General features: G+C 43.4%; 2 protein-coding genes across 2 annotated transcripts; both read left to right on the plus strand.

The window, feature by feature from the left end:
- The first annotated feature begins 386 nt into the window (after window positions 1-386).
- On the plus strand, window positions 387-770 carry LOC135461873 (uncharacterized). The gene has a single exon (XM_064739141.1). It carries the CDS (start codon window positions 387-389, stop codon window positions 768-770), a length of 384 nt encoding a protein of 127 aa, XP_064595211.1.
- A 1,264-nt stretch (window positions 771-2,034) lies between these two features.
- Window positions 2,035-20,174, plus strand: LOC135461876 (neuropeptide receptor 15-like). The gene is made up of 2 exons (XM_064739146.1): window positions 2,035-2,372; window positions 19,364-20,174. The coding sequence occupies exons 1-2, from the start codon at window positions 2,035-2,037 to the stop codon at window positions 20,172-20,174; spliced, it is 1,149 nt and encodes a 382-aa protein (XP_064595216.1).
- The last annotated feature ends 585 nt before the right edge of the window (window positions 20,175-20,759 follow it).

Genomic DNA, 20,759 nt, shown 5'->3' on the forward strand with positions numbered 1-20,759 from the left:
CAGCCCCACCCCTCTTCTGTGACAACCACAGCCCACCCCTCTTCTGTGACAACCACAGCCCACCCCTCTTCTGTCACAACCACAGCTCACCCCTCTTCTGTCACAACCACAGCCCACCCCTCTTCTGTCACAACCACAGCCCACCCCTCTTCTGTCACAACCACAGCCCACCCCTCTTCTGTCACAACCACAGCTCACCCCTCTTCTGTCACAACCACAGCTTACCCCTCTTCTGTCACAACCACAGCTCACCCCTCTTCTGTCACAACCACAGCCCCACCCCTCTTCTGTCACAACCACAGCCCCACCCCTCTTCTGTGACAACCACAGCTCACCCCTCTTCTGTCACAGTGCGGCCACCTATCCTTTGCCACAGTGCCACCCATATGTTGTCACAGTCTGGCCACACCTTCTCTGTCACAGTCTGGCCACACCTTCTCTGTCACAGTCTGGCCACGCCTTCTCTGTCACAGTCTGGCCACACCTTCTCTGTCACAGTCTGGCCACACCTTCTCCGTCACAGTCTGGCCACACCTTCTCCGTCACAGTCTGGCCACACCTTCTCTGTCACAGTCTGGCCACACCTTCTCTGTCACAGTCTGGCCACACCTTCTCTGTCACAGTCTGGCCACACCTTCTCTGTCACAGTCTGGCCACACCTTCTCTGTCACAGTCTGGCCACACCTTCTCTGTCACAGTCTGGCCACACCTTCTCTGTCATAGTCCCACCACTACTCTGTCGCAAGTCAGCCCCCCGTTCTCTGTCATAGTCCCACCCCTCTTCTGTTACAGTCCGGCCACCTGTCTTCTGTCACACTCCCACCCCTCTTCTGTCACAGTCCCACCCATCATCTGACACAGTCCCACCCGTTCTAGCTCCTGTCACCTCTTCATTGCAGTCCACAGAATTCTCTATTGCATTAAACTTTGTGACCATACAGTCAATTCACACAAAACACACCAATTGGAATCAACCGCTTAAAAAAACAAGATATTTTGGTTTTAGGACACGAACTTCAGGTTTGAATTTGATAGGAGAGTGTTTATTAATACTTTGATGCTTATAAAGACGGCCACGACCTGGTCGAGGCTCATGACAGTTTTCTGTGCTGGGCAGGGCCTCCCTGTCCCTTAGATCTGCTTATCTAACCGTCCGTACCAGCAGTTAGTGGGATGCAGTCTTAGAAATCCACTTTATTCTAAGATGCCATTGTGCGTGAATGCCCTGTACTTCACTGCAGGGATTCTCTACGAATCATCCATAATAATATTGACTGGGTTTTGTCGCAGTCCGATTGGGTTAACACATCGTAAATAAGGGCATGTAACTCAGCATCCGAGGAGCATACAAATTCGCTTGTCTCTGAACTGACTCCAGCTCAATAGACAGGAAGTCAGCTGACGGGAACACGGCCACTGGACGAGTCACGCCTGCCCTACCTCAGTCCGTGCCAGGTTAGCCTGGTGTTGTCAGGACTGCTGGGAAATTAGAGAAGTAAAGAACAAGGTATAGTGTTTGATTTAATGAAACTCGGGTCCTGCCGAGCCACCGTCCTGGCTGGCCAGCTTCGAGCACGACCGAAGCAATTGCTCTGCATGTTGGTAATTATGACGCCTCTTTTTCACTACCGGTGCTGACATACTGAGCAGAACGACAAATCGACTCACTTTGAACACTTAAGGAAGAAAATGCCAATGGACAAAATTGTGACAAACATAGTTCAGACAACCTTATAAGATCGATCGGACAGCGCCTACTTCTAAACTAGACAAAATAATAGGTTTGGTACAGAAGAAAACTCAAAGTGACTGTGGAAATGAGATTATTGGTGTGGAGCCCGCGGGTGGGTTAATGATTGGGAGGGACTAAATCATTCGTGACCCGAGGAGAAGAACAGATGTTTGGTAGGAGCTCTCCCACCCTCCTCTGCCTGTCTAATTACTGCATCATAAACCGAGCTGTCTCCCAGCACCAAGGTGTAGCTGGCTGTCATGGCTCCTAACCAAACCGACGGCACCGGAAACTTTTCGGCCATGACGAGTGCGGGAGAGAAGAGTCTGTCCCTGGCAGAGGTGGCGGGCTTCTCGAGCCTGTTCTGTGTGGTGGGCGTGGTAGGACTGGTGGGTAACGGCTTGGTCATCTACATCGTGCTCAGTGACAAGAAGATGCGATCCTCTGTCACCAACCTGTTTATTATCAATCTGGCGCTGTCTGATAGTGTCATTATGCTGTTCGGTATCCCGGAAATCGTCCAGTTTATGCTGGACCGCGGCTGGCTGCTGGGTGCCGGACTGTGTAAGCTCGACCGCTTTGTGCTTGTTACCTCTCTCTATGGCTCAGTCCTAACTCTTGTCGCAGTGTGTATAGAACGGTAAGTGTATCTCATTATAGTTATTTTTCCACTTTACATTTGATTGTCATGTCTTTCTTGTGTTACAGCACGTACATGGTGTATTTGCCAAACTCTGTACAATCCTGCTGTAAGACATTTAACTGAATTTAAATCACCCTTTAGGACATCATTTTGACAAATTCAAATGAACTTCAACATATTGTGTGAAGATGTACTCGTAGTGAACAAGTTACTTTATGTAGATGATGAGAAGTGTTGTGGTAGATAATGCAGGAATCTTTGATAATTCAGACGCATTTTGGAAACCTTCATCATCTCCACCGTCTTTGAAAACCCTTTCTAAAGTTGATTATTTTAACTAACAAATAATACCATCCACAACATTTTCTTTCATGACATCTTTTCGTCGTGGTTTTAAAACTACTTGATCATTTTCTTCTATGGTGAGATGCTTTTATTGTGTAGTAAGTACCGACGAATTCTGAACCATGATCGATGAAGGACTCATATAACTTTCCAGATGTCTAAGATAGTGCGAGTCATTCAATAACTACTTACACGCATTACACCTCTATCAGATAGGCCACACAATTTAGCCCAACTGGCCACTGACCAGAAAATAGCCACGGCTTAGTTTTTTAATCCCGCCAAAGTCAGCCCTACATCAGCGTGCTATTTGCCGTCTCTGCTTTATCTTCTAGTGTAGCGTTTTGTGTGAGGATGACAGTCTGAGTGACAAATCAGAGGATTACTGCTCGTGTTAACTGATCCGGCTGATCACACCCGTTCATCACGCGCTTACCACTGACAAGGGAGATAATTAGGCGATAATCTGGTACTGGTCAGTGGCTTCATCGCCAACATTTTGTCACCATTATCAAGGCTACATTAACTGAATTAACCTTAGTCTGAGAGCTACCGTGGGGACCAAGGGCATATCGGACTCTAGGGTGGTGGTCGGCTCCGTGACTGACAACCTGTACACACAACAGACTGTACTCATGGTGATAACGCGTAGTGACACTTTGGTAGTATAATCATAGATCATTTATCAGCGGTAATCCGGATTTCAGTGATGAACAGTGGGCATACAAGACAGATAAAAAAAACCCCTCTCCATACTCCATGAGTTGTATTATGAAAATTCAGGCAGAATTCCATCAATAAACGCCGGTAGTCACATCGCCTGTCGAACGGTTGTGCATTACCGGCAATGTATTTCGTTATAAATATCCCAGTCGTTATGGGTTATGTGAAGGACAATTGTCTATAACAAATCGGTTTATACAGTATTACGTGGGTAATAAGCGCTGAAACACTGAGCTGACATAACACGCTATGCTCTAGAGGAGTTCCACGGATGTGTAACACTACGCACAAGTACATGTAATATATGGCGAATTTGCTGTGAAAGAGACTTAATGTGGAGTGTAAACGATTGTAATGGATATTCTACCAGATGTGTGGTATAAAGATATCCATTACGAAAAGATGTTATCATGTGTATTAGTGACATAATGCGGAGTATTTCATTCAGCGGATTATGTTACATGTACGGAAACAAAAGGTGATGCGTAAACACCGTTATGAGGCACTGAAACTCGCAGCCCTAGGGCATCTTGGTGGAATTATGGGGGTATGGAACTGAAACACACAATGCTGGGGCATCTTGGTGGAATAATGGGGGTACGGAAGTGAAACACGCAGTGCTGGGGCGTCTTGGTGGAATAATGAGGGTACAGAAGTGAAACACGCAATGGTAGGGCATCTTGGTAGAGTAATGGTGTACGGAAGTGAAACACGCAATGCGAGGGAGTCTTGGTGGAATAATTGGGGTACGGAACTGAAACACGCAGTGCTGGGGCTTCTTGGTGGAATAATGGGGTTACGGAAGTAAAACACGCAATGCTGGGGCATCTTGGTGGAATAATGGGGATACGGAAGTGAAATACGCAGTGTTGGGGCATCTTGGTGGAATAATGGGGGTACGGAAGTGAAACACGCAATGCTGGGGCGTCTTGGTGGAATAATGGGGGTACGGAAGTGAAACACGCAACGCTAGGGCATCTTGGTGGATACATGGGGGTACGGAAGTGAAACACGCAATGCGAGGGCATCTTGGTAGAGTAATGATGTACGGAAGTGAAACACGCAATGCGAGGGCATTTTGGTGGAATAATTGGGGTACGGAAGTGAAATACGCAATGCTGGGGCATCTTGGTGGAGAAATGGGGGTACGAAATTGAAACACGCAGTTCTGGGGCGTCTTGGTGGAATAATGGGGGTACGGAAGTGAAACACGCAGTGCTGGGGCGCCTTGGTGGAATAATGGGGGTACGGAATTGAAACACGCAATGCTGGGGCATCTTGGTGGAATAATGGGGGTACGAAAGTGAAACACGCATTGCTAGGGCATCTTGGTAGAGTAATGGGGGTACGGAACTGAATATTGCGATGTGAGGGAATCTTTGTTGCAAAATCGGAGATATAAGGACCTTAAACAAGAATGAGAAGCTATCTTATTGGAATTATGGAGGGTAAAAACCACGCAAGGTTAGGGCATGTTAATGGTGTAATGGGAATAACGATCTTATAGAGGTAACATGTGAGATAAATAACTCAAAGACGCAATGCAACGGCATCATATAGAGGTAACATCTAAGATAAATAACTTAAAAATGCATGCGAAGGCATCTATAATGATATCATGGGAGATAAGTAACTTAAACGCCCAATTTTAAGGCATCTTATAGTGGAATAGTGGGAGATAAATAACTTAAACCAGCAATTTTAAGGCATCTTTTAAGTAGATAGATTAGATATAACCCTGTGAGATACAACTTAGGCAATAGTGGTACCATGAGAATGGGATACCGTGCTAGAATATGTAATGTAGACGTAAAATGAATGTTTTTAACAGGGATGTCCTTTCGAGTGGGATTAAAGGTGTAGTGTGTTAATGATACAACGGTAATTGGGGTGTGGACATTTACAAGTAGTACGATAAATCTCTTTACTGAAGAATAAATCGGGCACAAATTGTGCAATCAAGGTACTGTATGGGTGGAAGTCAGAATCAAAAACGTAAAATGTAAGTGTGAGTGGTACTGAAAAGGTGTAATGTATGTGTGAGTGGTACTGAAAAGGTGTAATGTATGTGTGAGTGGTACTGAAAAGGTGTAATGTATGTGTGAGTGGTACTGAAAAGGTGTAATGTATGTGTGAGTGGTACTGAAAAGGTGTAATGTATGTGTGAGTGGTACTGAAAAGGTGTAATGTAGATATGAGTGGTACTGAATAGGTGTAATGTAGGTATGAGTGGTACTAAATTAAAAGGTGCAATATAGGTATGAGTGATACTAAATAGATATAATGTAGTATAGTACTCAAAAATGGTGTAATGTATCTATGAGTGCAATCAAAAGGTGTAATGTACGTATGAGCGATACTAGATATATATAATGTAGTATGAGTGGTACAATGGAAATCATGGAATAGGTTAACTGCATGTATAGCGCATGATTGGGCTACAATAATGATACAACTGAAACATGGCTATAATGACGTCCCTGAGGAAATGTGTTGACTGTATATACGAGCCGTCAGAGACAGCATCACGCGGAAAACTGGGATAACTGTTTAGTTACAATTTGATAATATCGTTACCAACTCAGCGTTTTGAAAAGCTGTATAATGTTATATCAAGGACACCAAACGGGACACTCCTCCCAGCCACGATTGTGCAGAATTACGCTAGCGACACCAGATGCGATACTTCTCCCCGTCACGAGACACATATTGTGTATTACCAATCTCGACGATAAAGAAATTTTACTTATAGCAAATCCGTGGTTTACATGTACTGTTGTCTGTATTTCTTGTCTTATTCTTTTAATTCAAGTGGAACATTTGATGAAATGAGCCATCTATTTGCTGAAGAGACACAGTTTCGTGGGACTCCTGAAATATAGACTCTCTTGCGTAATACAGTCTAGTTCTGGTCATACTACTAGGCCTGCAAATGAGACACACATGAGCACTATGTAATACATCGATCAAATCAAAAGTAAAGTGATTCACCTTAAAACAGCTATGCTGGTCAGACATCAGGAAGTGTGCCAGCAATGCTCCCGTCACTGTCCGTCAATATTTTGTATTCAGCCAACAGCTGTCACAATCTCAGCTATTCACTCACCCACGAATACGCTCAACAAATTACAGACGTTCCTATCCTGGGTAACGCTCAGTCTTGGCACATACAGGGGAGGAACGCTAATGTCAGATCGGTCCCGTGACAAAAAAAAAAAAACGCTGCCTCACTGGAGTGTGAGTTATTAACATTCTGTACGGGTTTTGTGTTCCCTGGAATAGTCCTGGGTGAGCCAGTGTAGACTTCAACAAACCTTAACCAAATCAGACCAGCTGTCATATCTGCCGACATCTTAACTCTGATGATGATCTCAAGGCAGAAGATTGGCGGCCAAAACCAAATCACACGCGACGTACGGCAAATCAAATTCCATCGTCATCATCTATTGTATATTGGTTTCGCACTGAGTACTTCACTAATTGGCCAGTATACAGAACATAATAACTGTTTCCCGTTTTTTTTGGAAGAACTCTAAGTGCGGCACCATTCTTTTGTAGTTTGTACCAACCTCTTGTGCGAAAACCCGATCTGGTGCGGAAGCGGATGCGATTTGTCCTCATGCTCAATACGCGGAAATCTGTTAGAGAATTTATGAGGTTTTATTTCATCGGAGGGGCCTCCGTGGCTCAGTTGGTTAACGCTAGCGCAGCGCAATGACCCAGGAGTCTCTCACCAATGCGGCCGCTGTGAGTTCAAGTCCAGCTCATCCTGGCTTCCACTCCGGCCGTACGTGGGAAGGTCTGACAGCAACCTGCGGAAGATCGTGGGTTTCCCCCGGGCTCTGACCGGTTTCCACCCACCATAATGCTGGCCGCCGTCGTATAAGGGAAATATTCTTGAGTACGGTGTAAAACACCAATCAAATAAATAAATAAATAAATATTTGTTCGGTGTTCTACGCCATACTCAAGAGTATTTCACTTATACAATGCCCGTCAGAATTTTGGTTGGAGGGTTAAACAAATGACCACCCGCAGGTTGCTGCAAACTTTCCCACGAACGTCTGAAGATGAAACCAGCATGAATTGGACTTGAACTCAAAGCGATGGCGTTGGTGAGAGGCTCTTGGTGATTGGGACGCGTTGGTACGGTAACCACCTCAGCCACGGAGGCCCCCCTGAAGTTCGTACATCCATCTGGTCATATTATACAACCGATAAAGCAAAGGCACCTCGGAATGACATTCACATGAATGCATTAACCTCTGTGACTGTTAAAACCGGCAAACTAGTAGCAGTCACCATAACGGTTGCATTTCACATTGGTTAGTTGCAGTTCAAACAGTCTCTAGGCTCAAGGCTACAATTAAGATATTTCGATTCCCGTTTTATAGAATATATAGTTTTTGGCAGGGTAAACCACTTTGGTTCTTTATTATATTTTTATTGTCCTTGTTTACGTCGTCATTGTTCTCTATTACACCATTTAGCTCTTTATTACATTACGCGTACGTGTTTTTCAGTAAGGGCGCCATGGAGGGATTGGATTCACAGAACAATGTTTGCCCGACCTTGGGGAGATACAGGCGATAATAATGAATTATAAGTGATTGTTGAGTGATAAACAACCACGACGAAGTGGGATGGGAGGGAGGGAGGGGGTACTTGTCGGAGGACGGCGGCTATCCAGCGTGAGGGACATTAGAAAACCGAGTAGCCTTGGCTTTCTCCATTCCCCAGGTCTGTACTCCAGATGAATGCCACTTCAATACCTCAAGACAATCATGGCCCCTGGACAAAATTGCAGTCTATTCATTTCTGATGTTCTGTTCAGTACTTGAGCTCAGTTCTCTCTGGGGTTGAATGACGGTTGTGAGAGTTTTGAGCAGAGTTTACATGCACAAATTGCATTTTCATGCTGTGCTAGAATTAAAAATTGGCCCAAATCCGCCCCCTTCCCACCCCATCACCGGTAACTCCACTTGGTTGTAATCTGTTCACGAGACCCGACTCACATAACATCAGAATGGGTGCAAACATGAATGTACGTGTATTGGCCATCAGATTGCCCGTATCAGCCAGGCCTTTTCAGTATTCACGCTATGGTATTCCTCGAAGTATGTTGCGATAGGCATAGGCCGCAGATTTTGTAGACATATTGACATAGTGCATGCTAGCTTCCTCTCTGGTCGTACGTGGGAAGGTAATGTAGAAACTTGCGGATGATTGTGAATTTCCACCGAGCTCTGCCTAGTTATCTCACACCGTAATGCTGGCCCCAGTCGTACAAGTGAAACATTCTTCCGTACGACGTGAAAAACCAGTGAAATAAATAAATATTGATATATTACGAAATTATTTAGCATAGGTTATGTTAGTTTCAATTAGAGCCTTAATGTCCCTTCCATGTAAAGCAGATCACCCACATTCACCCACCTCACCATAAAGCTACCCTCATGTAATGTAAACCACCCACGTTATGCTAACCCCATTAAAACCCCTATGTCACTCTAATGTAATGCAAACGACCCACGTTATCCTAACGCCATCAAAACCCCTATATCACCCTCCTGTAATGTAGACCACCCACATTATGCTAACCCCATCCAGACCCGTATATCACCATAATGTTATGTAACCCCCCCACGTTATGCTAACCTCCATCAAGACCCTTATGTCACCCTGATGTAATGTACACCACCGACGTTATGCTAATCTCCATCCAGACCCTTATGTCACCCTAATCTAATGTAAACCACCTCAAGTCATGCAAATCTCCATTAAGACCCTTATGTCACCCTAATCTAATGTAAACCAACCACGTTATGTTAATCTCCATCAAGACCCCTATGTCACTCTAATGTAATGTAAACCACCCACGTTATGCTAACCTCCATCAAGACCCTTATGTCACCCTAATCTAATGTAAACCACCCACGTTATGCTAATCTCCATTCAGACCCCTATGTCACCCTAATCTCATGTAAACCACCCACGCTATGCTAATCTCCATTCAGACCCCTATGTCACTCTAATGTAACGTAAACCACCCACGCTATGCTAATCTCCATTCAGACCCCTATGTCACTCTAATGTAATGTAAACCACCCACGTTATGCTAATCTCCATTCAAACCACTATGTCACTCTAATGTAATGTAAACCACTCACGTTATCCTAACCTCCAGTAAGACCCCTATGTCACTCTAATGTAATGTAAACCACCCACGTTATGCTAACCTCCATCAAGACCCTTATGTCACTCTGATGTAATGTAAACCACCCACGTTATGCTAACCTCCAGTAAGACCCCTATGTCACTATAATGTAATGTAAACCACCCACGTTATGCTAACCTCCATCAAGACCCTTATGTCACCCTAATCTCATGTAAACCACCCACGTTATGCTAATCTCCATTCAGACCCCTATGTCACCCTAACGCAATGTAAACCACCCACGTTATGCTAACCTCCATCAAGACCCTTATGTCACCCTAATCTAATGTAAACCACCCACGTTATGCTAACCTCCATCAAAACCCCTATGTCACTGTAATGTAATGTAAATCAACCACGTTATGCTAACCTCCATCAAGACCCTTATGTCACCCTAATCTAATGTAAACCACCCACGTTATGCTAATCTCCATTCAGACCCCTATGTCACTTTAATGTAATGTAAACCACCCACGTTATGCTAACCTCCATCAAGACCCTTATGTCACCCTAATCTAATGTAAACCACCCACGTTATGCTAACCTCCATCAAGACCCCTATGTCACTGTAATGTAATGTAAATCACCCACGTTATGCTAACCTCCATCAAGACCCTTATGTCACCCTAATCTAATTTAAACCACCCACGTTATGCTAATCTCCATTCAGAGCCCTATGTCACTCTAATGTAATGTAAACCACCCACGTTATGCTAACCTCCATCAAGACCCTTATGTCACCCTAATCTAATGTAAACCAACCACGTTATGCTAATCTCCATCAAGACCCTTATGTCACTCTAATGTAATGTAAACCACCCACGTTATGCTAACCTCCATCAAGACCCTTATGTCACCCTAATCTAATGTAAACCACCCACGTTATGCTAATCTCCATCAAGACCCCTATGTCACTCTAATGTAATGTAAACCACCCACGTTATGCCAACCTCCATCAAGACCCTTATGTCACCCTAAGCTAATGTAAACCAACCACGTTCTGCTAATCTCCATCAAGACCCTTATGTCACTCTAATGCAACGTAAACCACCCACGCTATGCTAATCTCCATTCAGACCCCTATGTCACCCTAATGTAATGTAAACCACCCACGTTATGCTAACCTCCAGTAAGACCCCTATGTCACTCTAATGTAATGTAAACCACCCACGTTATGCTAACCTCCATCAAGACCCTTATGTCACCCTAATCTAATATAAACCAACCATGTTATGCTAATCTCCATCAAGACCCCTATGTCACTCTAATGTAATGCAAACCACCCACGTTATGCTAACCTCCATCAAGACCCTTATGTCACCCTAATCTAATGTAAACCACCCACGTTAGGCTAACCTCCAGTAAGACCCCTATGTCACTCTAATGTAATGTAAACCACCCACGTTATGCTAACCTCCATCAAGACCCTTATGTCACCCTAATCTAATGTAAACCACCCACGTTATGCTAATCTCCAGTAAGACCCCTATGTCACCCTAACGCAATGTAAACCACCCACGTTATGCTAACCTCCATCAAGACCCTTATGTCACCCTAATCTAATGTAAACCACCCACGTTATGCTAACCTCCATCAATACCCCTATGTCACTGTAATGTAATGTAAATCACCCACGTTATGCTAACCTCCATCAAGACCCTTATGTCAGCCTAATCTAATGTAAACCACCCACGTTATGCTAATCTCCATTCAGACCCCTATGTCACTCTAATGTAATGTAAACCACCCACGTTATGCTAACCTCCATCAAGACCCTTATGTCACTCTGATGTAATGTAAACCACCCACGTTATGCTCATCTCCATTCAGACCCTTATGTCACCTTAATCTAATGTAAACCACCCACGTTATGCTCATCTCCATTCAGACCCCTATGTCACTCTAATGTAATGTAAACCACCCACGTTATGCTAATCTCCATTCAGACCCCTATGTCACTCTAATGTAATGTAAACCACCCACGTTATGCTAACCTCCATCAAGACCCTTATGTCACTCTAATGTAATGTAAACCACCCACGTTATGCTAATCTCCATTCAGACCCCTATGTCACTCTAATGTAATGTAAACCACCCACGTTATGCTAACCTCCATCAAGACCCTTATGTCACTCTAATGTAATGTAAACCACCCACGTTATGCTAATCTCCATTCAGACCCCTATGTCACCCTAATCTAATGTAAACCACCCACGTTATGCTAACCTCCATTAAGACCCTTATGTCACCCTAATGTAAAGTAAACCACCCACGTTATGCTAACCTCCATTAAGACCCTTATGTCACTCTAATGTAAAGTAAACAACCCACGTTATGCTAGCCTCCAGTAAGACCCCTATGTCACCCTAACGCAATGTAAACCACCCACGTCGTGCTAACCCTCATAGATCCCTGTGTTACCCTTTTGTAATGTAAACCACAATAATACCACTCCCATTCATATGTAATGCAAATTACTCAGCCAAGCAAATGTTCTTTTTCACACAATGCTAAACAACATGGTACCACGTTGGTTTCCGCACATCGCTCTTGCTCATATCTGTGCATGGAATCCCAATATCTGCGACCAAATCTTGTGAGCAGATCCTAGCAAAAACTGTATTATTCAAACTGTTATCTCCTTTCCGGTTCGTGATTGAAATAATAATTTTCACAGCTGTCGTGTGTTTAACTGCTTAAGCTGTTTGATAGCTTAAAACCATGGTAATCAAGGTAAAAAAGGCGACACAATCTTATCAGATACATTATAAACTTTATTTCACACCTCTCTACTCTCCCCATAAATATTCCGTTTACTGTTTTTTTTTTCACTTGTTTTTTTTTTGTTTTGTTTTGTGTTTTTTTTTTTGTTTTTTTGATTTTTGTATCTCGGTACAGTGTCTTTCTTTCGTCTAGCTTAAGGGTCACATAAAGCCGCTGTCGTTATCAACGCTTATGTCGATCTTATGAGAATGATTTCTTTTACATCCGGACATACCCGGATAAGGTACAAGTCAAGAGGTGTTCTGTCCAATAATACACCTCAAACGGTATCAAACCAGACGATAATACACCGCTAGCCAAAATCCACTCCCATTTTGACATGCCAACTAACTGACGATGTTTTGAGCCCAGGACAATTCTGGCTGGTTTACCTTAGCAGAGACAAAACAAGATCGTCCAGTTGTACTCGAACACAATCATTGGGATGTCTCATTTGTATCTATGGGTAAAAGAGCACATCCAGGACAGATAAATCGGTAATTGGATCTCACACACACAGATAAGGTGGCGGTAATCACAGCATCCCGTAATCTGAGCTACCGACAGGCTGTTTTGGTTCGGAGATCGGAACATCGATAATGTTGAAGATGATGCGTCTGTCATATTTCAGGGACTCAAGCCGTAATTTTCAACCGCTCCGTCTTGCGCATTGCAGCATTGAATCGATATATTATAAGGAAAGGAATAATACTCAAAGCACGAAGATAGAAATGTCATATGTAAACGTGTGTGGCTTCAAACTGTCAAACCATCAACGAATGAAAGATTGATTTCAAGGATTAAAATAGTCCATAAAATAAAAACGTGTATCGTGCTGTTCTAACGAACTAACATAGGAGATCACGCATGCGCCTGTCAGATGACGCATATAACCAACTGAACGCCCGAGTTAAGTTTTATATCTTACCTATGTCAGACAATTTGTTCAGATATAATTTTAAATGACGGCTGGCATGCCTCAATACTTTAAGCTCCGACGGTAGGAGGTATGTGAGAATTTCATACCACAAAGCCGGGCAACTATGCCATACACCGAAATAAGACTGGAACAATGTAAAACATTTGAGAAGATTTGTAGCCTTCACATACACTTCAATACAAAAGTACAAGGTCAAAACCGTACTTCAAAGAAAAATAGATAATAAGGTTCACCAATCTTGTTATTGAATATAAAACGTCCATATATTAGTTTCTGTGTTATTTACTCCACGCCTGCTCTCTTGCGATCTGCCCAATAAACGACTTCTTATCTAATTTCATGTTCCTTGTGTCTGTCATAACATAGTTACAGTCTGGAGTTGCTGAGAAAGTTTGGAGACTAAATCGGATTTGATGGTGTTTTGAGTTAGAACTGAATTAAGACTATTCTCCTGACTGGTTCAAGAAAATTTCCCCGCTGCTCCTGGCATCAAAAGCTTCGTGACCGTACGACTGCGTTAGGGAACCTTGTCAGCTCTGGTGTTTTGTCACCTTGCCAGTTAGACTGCTTGTTATTGTGATCAGAGTGATCAGTCTTACCAAGCTAGACAAGCCGCTCACACGGAGACACAGCCCTTCTACCAATCACCAATTAATTCAGTTTATGTAAATATAACTAGTCAGTGTTTTCACAGTCTCTTGGGTCTAATCGATGAACTGGTTAGGCGGAGATGTGCTAGGCTGTAAAAGACGGAGGAACGGGCGTCCTTGTAAAATGTCACGGCTGTCTCCCGGTGTGTATAGTGACGGTGTGGACTGTCCAAGCTGTCCCTGACTTAGGTAACTTATCGTTATGCTGTCCTTGGCAAACCTTTCTGCTTATGACTTTTGCGAGCTCATTAAGCACATGATGGATGCCGTCGTCAGGCCTGGGACGGAAAGCATATGGCTGTGTTACAAACACCTAAAGGTTTCCTACTGACATATACCTCCTGGAACGCTCGTATACCCATAGACCTCACTCTCATATAATACTGTGTTCATTTCGAAAGGGTTGACCCAAATTCCTAGGGTGATTATTAATGGCGTGTAAAAGACCTGTTCGAGGTGTGCAAATGACAGATTGTTTGTCAGGTGGTGGAATTATCCTGCTGCACGTGCGCTCCCACCTTGTCCACTTCTCAACCGGCGTACATCCACGGAGGAGATGAGAAACAAAATTCAATGTAGTGAATGTTTGCGCTGTTCTCTAGGTTAGCATCAAATATCGCACAGTGGTCGATATGATGCCGTGAAATTGGAGAGCTTTATTAAATGCGAACAGCTCTTCAGCCTAATTTATACTATGACATCCGGAAACTCATCGCTAAAGGTGTTCCCGAACCTCTTAAAATGTGGGAAAACGATCTTAAACTGTAGGAAGCGCAAGCATTGATTCAGTGGGATGAAAACAGCTAAACAAAGTCAGGTATTGAATGCTAATGGAGATTTGTTGGAAATTGATGGCGTTTCCTGAAGACGGAGAGGCATTTTCCTGAAGTTTAGCCCAAGGCAGGTGTAAGAGCAATCTTTGACACGTCATATATAGATACAGATACAGTTTAGGAGCGTGCAAAAGCGCTATCCGGAGTGGGTTGTATTTTTCTTTCTCAGTGTAAATGTTATTGAAAAGAAAATGACTGTTAGGATTATTTTCTTGGTTGGATGATGATGGTTCACCACGGGGGACACAGAAATGGTTTCATCTCCTTAAGCGGATCGCGCGTGACGTTAACTCTAATGAGGTCAGTCCAGAGCTGTCATTCGTAACGGCCACTCTGTCAACAGCCAATAGTCGCTCAGTCACTAACAGCCCGTAACAGCCATCCGAGGCGGAAAACAAAACTGACCAACTCGCAGTATGGGGCCCGTATCGGTTCCTCAGACGGTCAAAATTTACAACTCCATAGCCCAAACTGCAACCACTAAATGTTCCTTAACCCCTGGCTTCATGGTCTAGATTGATTTTTAATACAAGTACAGCTATCGTGATTAGCCCTAGCGTATTAGGAAGGAGCCTTAGGGCTTACAGGCGAAACCCTTCAATAGTGCTCCGTATGAACGGGTTCGCACAGCCCAGTAGTTACAACGTACACAGCCGGAGTGTGATTGATTTCCACTGAGACAATTGCTGCTGCGCTGTTTGTAAAGCTTTGTCACAGAATTACACGACTCTCCAATAGTTAGATAATAACATCACACGCCTCGGGCTTTGGTTTCAAGAGTTGAATCCAGGGGGGCTTGAGTGGCAGCAACAACGTGAAGGCAGTTGAAGATGTAAGACAGTCGTGGAAAGTGAAAGCCAGAACTTATCTTTAGCGACAGCTTGGGGGTGAGAGGTGGGTCGCTATAACCTGTGGATAACGGTGTTATAATGATCTCCATGTCATAAGCCAATCCGCAATATCGGTGCCATCTCCAAAACCTAATCCACGTCTTAGGGATTTACTTAACTTACCGGTACATCATCTCCCTGCAAATCACAGCCTCAATCTTTTAACTATAGTTATAATAAAAAAAATGAGGAACAAAAGAGTTGAAAATTATACTGTATAAATGTACCAATCCATGCATTAAAGTATTTCATCTATGGCTGTATTCATTACAGATCTGGGGGTCGAATCCAGGAAGCAATTTTCGACTCCCAAGTTGTGGCAGACTTAACTTCACACTTGTTAGGTGTACCCAATTTCAATTCCTCAATATCCTAAAGTTAAACTTCCTCCATTATCTCCAGTCCTGGATTATCATGCATACAACTGGATACCAGCCCGTCCCTCTTAACGACAGCGCTGTACCCATACTAATATCACTCCATTATCTTCAGTCCTGGATGATCATGCATACAACTGGATACCAGCCCGTCCCTCTTAACGACAGCGCTGTACCCATACTAATATCACTCCATTATCTTCAGTCCTGGATGATCATGCATACAACTGGATACCAGCCCGTCCCTCTTAACGACAGCGCTGTACCCATACTAATATCACTCCATTATCTTCAGTCCTGGATGATCATGCATACAACTGGATACCAGCCCGTCCCTCTTAACGACAGCGCTGTACCCATACTAATATCACTCCATTATCTTCAGTCCTGGATGATCATGCATACAACTGGATACCAGCCCGTCCCTCTTAACGACAGCGCTGTACCCATACTAATATCACTCCATTATCTTCAGTCCTGGATGATCATGCATACAAATGGATACCAGCCCGTCCCTCTTAACGACAGCGCTGTACTCATACTAATATCACTCCATTATCTTCAGTCCTGGATTATCATGCATACAAATGGATACCAGCCCGTCCCTCTTAACGACAGCGCTGTACTCATACTAATATCACTCCATTATCTTCAGTCCTGGATGATCATACATACAACTGGATACCAGCCCGTCCCTCTTAACGACAGCGCTGTACCCATATTAATATCACTCCATTATCTTCAGTCCTGGATGATCATGCATACAACTGGATACCAGCCCGTCCCTCTTAACGACAGCGCTGTACCCATACTGATATCACTCCATTATCCTCAGTCCTGGATTATCATGCATACAACTGGATACCAGCCCGTCCCTCTTAACGACAGCGCTGTACCCATACTGATATCACTCCATTATCCTCAGTCCTGGATTATCATGCATACAAATGGATACCAGCCCGTCCCTCTTAAGGACAGCGCTGTACTCATACTAATATCACTCCATTATCCTAAGTACTGGATTATCATGCATACAACTGGATACCAGCCCGTCCCTCTTAACGACAGCGCTGTACTCATACTGATATCACTCCATTATCCTCAGTCCTGGATTATCATGCATACAAATGGATACCAGCCCGTCCCTCTTAACGACAGCGCTGTACCCATACTGATATCACTCCATTATCCTCAGTCCCGGATTATCATGCATACAAATGGATACCAGCCCGTCCCTCTTAACGACAGCGCTGTACCCATACTAATATCACTCCATTATCTTCAGTCCTGTATTATCATGCATACAACTGGATACCAGCCCGTCCCTCTTAAGGACAGCGCTGTACCCATACTAATATCACTCCATTATCCTCAGTCCTGGATTATCATGTTGATATTATCATATCATTATCAGTTGCAAACCCGTAACTCCAATTCGAATAGAGCAGTCACGAGAGTTACAATTCGAAAAAAAAGATCAAAGGTGTGACCAAATGTATGTTCAAATGTATGAACACATGTATGATCACTTGTACTGCTTTAATTGGTGTCGAACATCGCAGACAAAATATTTCGCATACCTGTATCTGTATACGATACAACCATTCCTGTTTAATATCTTTAATAAGACAAGCACTTTATCGCCAACACTAGGGCACCTGATGAAGGAAGTAATGTACATGTTATCGTCTTGTGCATGAACAATTAGTGACATAGTTGGAATGGAAGTGTGGCCCAGGTTGGCGGGTTCGTCTGGCAAAACGCCTCCACGATATCGGTATGTTATGACGATTATCATGACACGTGTCTATTCCTTAATCATACACATTTCTAGAATCGTTTTATCTACAAATATCTCATGGGTTGTAAACGGTTCAAGGGTTTATTATGACAGCAAACAGGATTATAGGCAGAGAAAACCAGCCATAAATCATTAAAACTCCCCTCCCCCGCCCTTGTCACCAGATACCAGATAAATCCCCTGATTTAAGGATGCATCCAAACTCACGAAGTCTGGACTCGTGAGGGATTTGTAAAATCTGAACTGTAACACTGAGAAATACTGAAATGATGACGATATCCAATTGTTTCGCAAAACTCTCATCAAATCACACTGACTGACATACTCTGTATTCACAGAAGAAATATTTTTGCAGCTACACAGCTACTGCAACCTGCAGCAAAAAATACAAAACCCTACCAAGAATAGCTCATTTCTGTTGCCCAAAGCCGGCTCGTGCGATGTGCCAAAAAGTGATAACCCCACTACTTGCATTATAATAGTATCATTGTATTGAAATCAGTCTGACACTAAATGAGTTATTGGCCAAAATGATCAACTCTTACAGGTGTATTATTGGTGTCAACGTACATTAGCGTCATCGTTGATTTGTCATTCAGTGAATATCGAGTCATCGATCCCACCAACACAAACATTTTCGTGAGAATAAAACATATTATTTCCAGATCAACCTTTAATAGTTGTTCTCGGTGTTGTACGCTTGGTAAGAAGATAAAAATGAATAGGTAAAGCAATGTAGCAGAAGAATAAAGCGATGAACAGGTTTTAAGCATATAAACCCCAATAATCCGATGTGCGAGACAAGAAATTGTATTCCACCAGATAATTGATTTTTATGCTAAATGTGAAGACATTAGGCGACATGAATAGCGCATTAACTACTGATTACTACATAAACAGGCTGGCAATTTAATTCGATCTGTTTACCTACTCCCACTAGACCGCTTCGGTGGCTTAATGGTTAATGATCGCCAGAATCGAAGTCGGAAGAATACCAAAAACTTTAAAAATGGCACTTGTTGCTTCTTTGCTTGGCGCTTAGCACTGAGGTTAGAAGAAGGAAAAAGGACTGGTTGGCCCATTGTCAGTATAATGTGAATGGGTAGGGTGTCATGTCTGGTGTCTTCGGCATGATACTTCGCTCTGTCACAAGAGGACACAATATATGTACACGCACGTAATGAGCTCTCGTCGTCATATGACCGAAAAATTGTTCAGTACGACGTAAAGCCCCATCGTTTATTTGCATGTAGCGTGTTGCACAGAGCCTGGAATTAGCCATTGATTGTGGTTTTCGCCACACTGGTTGTCCTGTCTTTTGTTTTCGGGTTAGGCTTCACTTATGGTAAGTTTGCTGTAGTAGTATCTAATTTGAAATCAGATAATACCTTTCATGTTTGTTTTAATGCATTTTTTCATGTTAACGACATGTTATTTCTACTGTTATAGGTATATAGCCATCGTGTACCCCATCAAAGCCCACATACTATGCACAAAACGTCGGGTTCTCCAAAGTATCGTGTTGATATGGATTTTAGCCGGTCTCTGTGGCTTGCCAACAGCTGTATACATCCAGATCAACACTCACCAGAAGCAGAACGCCGTCGTCTTCTGTACAATCATCTTCCCTGACGACCATATACGTTACTTTCTCGTATTCAAATACCTGGAGCTCCTGTTTTTCTATCTTTTCCCGATGGTGATTCAGATATCGTGTTACGTGGTGATTGGGCGGCGACTTTTTGTCGGCGTTGAGAAGCTTCACGGAAACAAACTGCTAAAGCGGGACGAAGGCGAGGTAGAGGAGAAGAGTTCGCGGGCTATTCGGGCCCGGAAGGGGGTTGTCAAGATGCTCATCGCTTGCGTCCTCGTCTACTTTCTCAGCTACTCACCCCTGCAGGTCATGCTACTCTACAATACGTTTGCCCCTGCTCCATTCCACGAGACATGGAGCTTTCTGGTATTCGTCACCACACTGGCTTACATCAACTCGGCAGCAAATCCCATCATTTATTGCGTATTCAGTGAGAACTTCCGGCGGAAGTTCAGCCGACTGATCGGCTTGCGCAGATCGGAGGAGGCCACACGACACGCCATGCTTTCCGCACAGTTCTCCACAGAATATATTTCCATGTCCAAAGTCAGCAAGTTCAGGTCCCCTCGGTCGTCCCCTAAGGCATTTAACCCCACGGAAAGCAGTCGAACGTACACCATGACACAGCCTCAAGTGGACATTGATTCAACCGGATGTAGCCAGTGAATTCCAGATGAGCACTTGGAGATTTCCCTGGAAAGTTTGTGTACATAAGTGAGCGTATGTTACGGGCTTCAGTAATTTGTACAAGTGCTTTTAACATTCACAGTATCACCAAATATCTATTTTGCTAAATGAAACATTGCATGTAGTTGTGTATAATTATACGTATTACCTACCGGTGTATGAGTGATAAAGACATCCTCCGGGCAAGGTCATACTCAAACGTGTAGGGACCAGTTTCATGAGCCGACACAGCTATTAATTCATCTAGACTTACTGACCATTTGTGAACTGTTCTCTGGGTAGATTCACATCCTGTTCGGTGCTTTTCTGGGAATTGTTTTCTAGAAATCGATTCGTGTCTCCAGACAAGGTATTGACTCAGCTTGGTAACATTCATCGGGTTTCTTGTGATTTACATGTTGTGAAAATGGGATATCCGTAGTTTTCATGATGCGATCATAAAAAACGACACAATTTAATTACATTGCCATTCGATCCATGGACATGGCCAATAATACATACTTAACTAATTATGTATGTAACAAAGATTCGATGACTTGGATATTTATTATAAGACACAGACAA

Source organism: Liolophura sinensis, chromosome 1, assembly GCF_032854445.1.
Source record: "Liolophura sinensis isolate JHLJ2023 chromosome 1, CUHK_Ljap_v2, whole genome shotgun sequence".
NCBI classification, from domain to species: Eukaryota; Metazoa; Mollusca; class Polyplacophora; order Chitonida; family Chitonidae; genus Liolophura; species Liolophura sinensis.

Bases quoted from the DNA above. Each gene is read 5' to 3' on its own strand.
- LOC135461873 (XM_064739141.1), top strand. From the start codon at position 387: ATGTTGTCACAGTCTGGCCACACCTTCTCTGTCACAGTCTGGCCACAC.
- LOC135461876 (XM_064739146.1), top strand. From the start codon at position 2,035: ATGACGAGTGCGGGAGAGAAGAGTCTGTCCCTGGCAGAGGTGGCGGGC. The intron at 2,373-19,363 runs GTAAGTGTATCT...CTACTGTTATAG, and splicing joins GTCGCAGTGTGTATAGAACG to GTATATAGCCATCGTGTACC.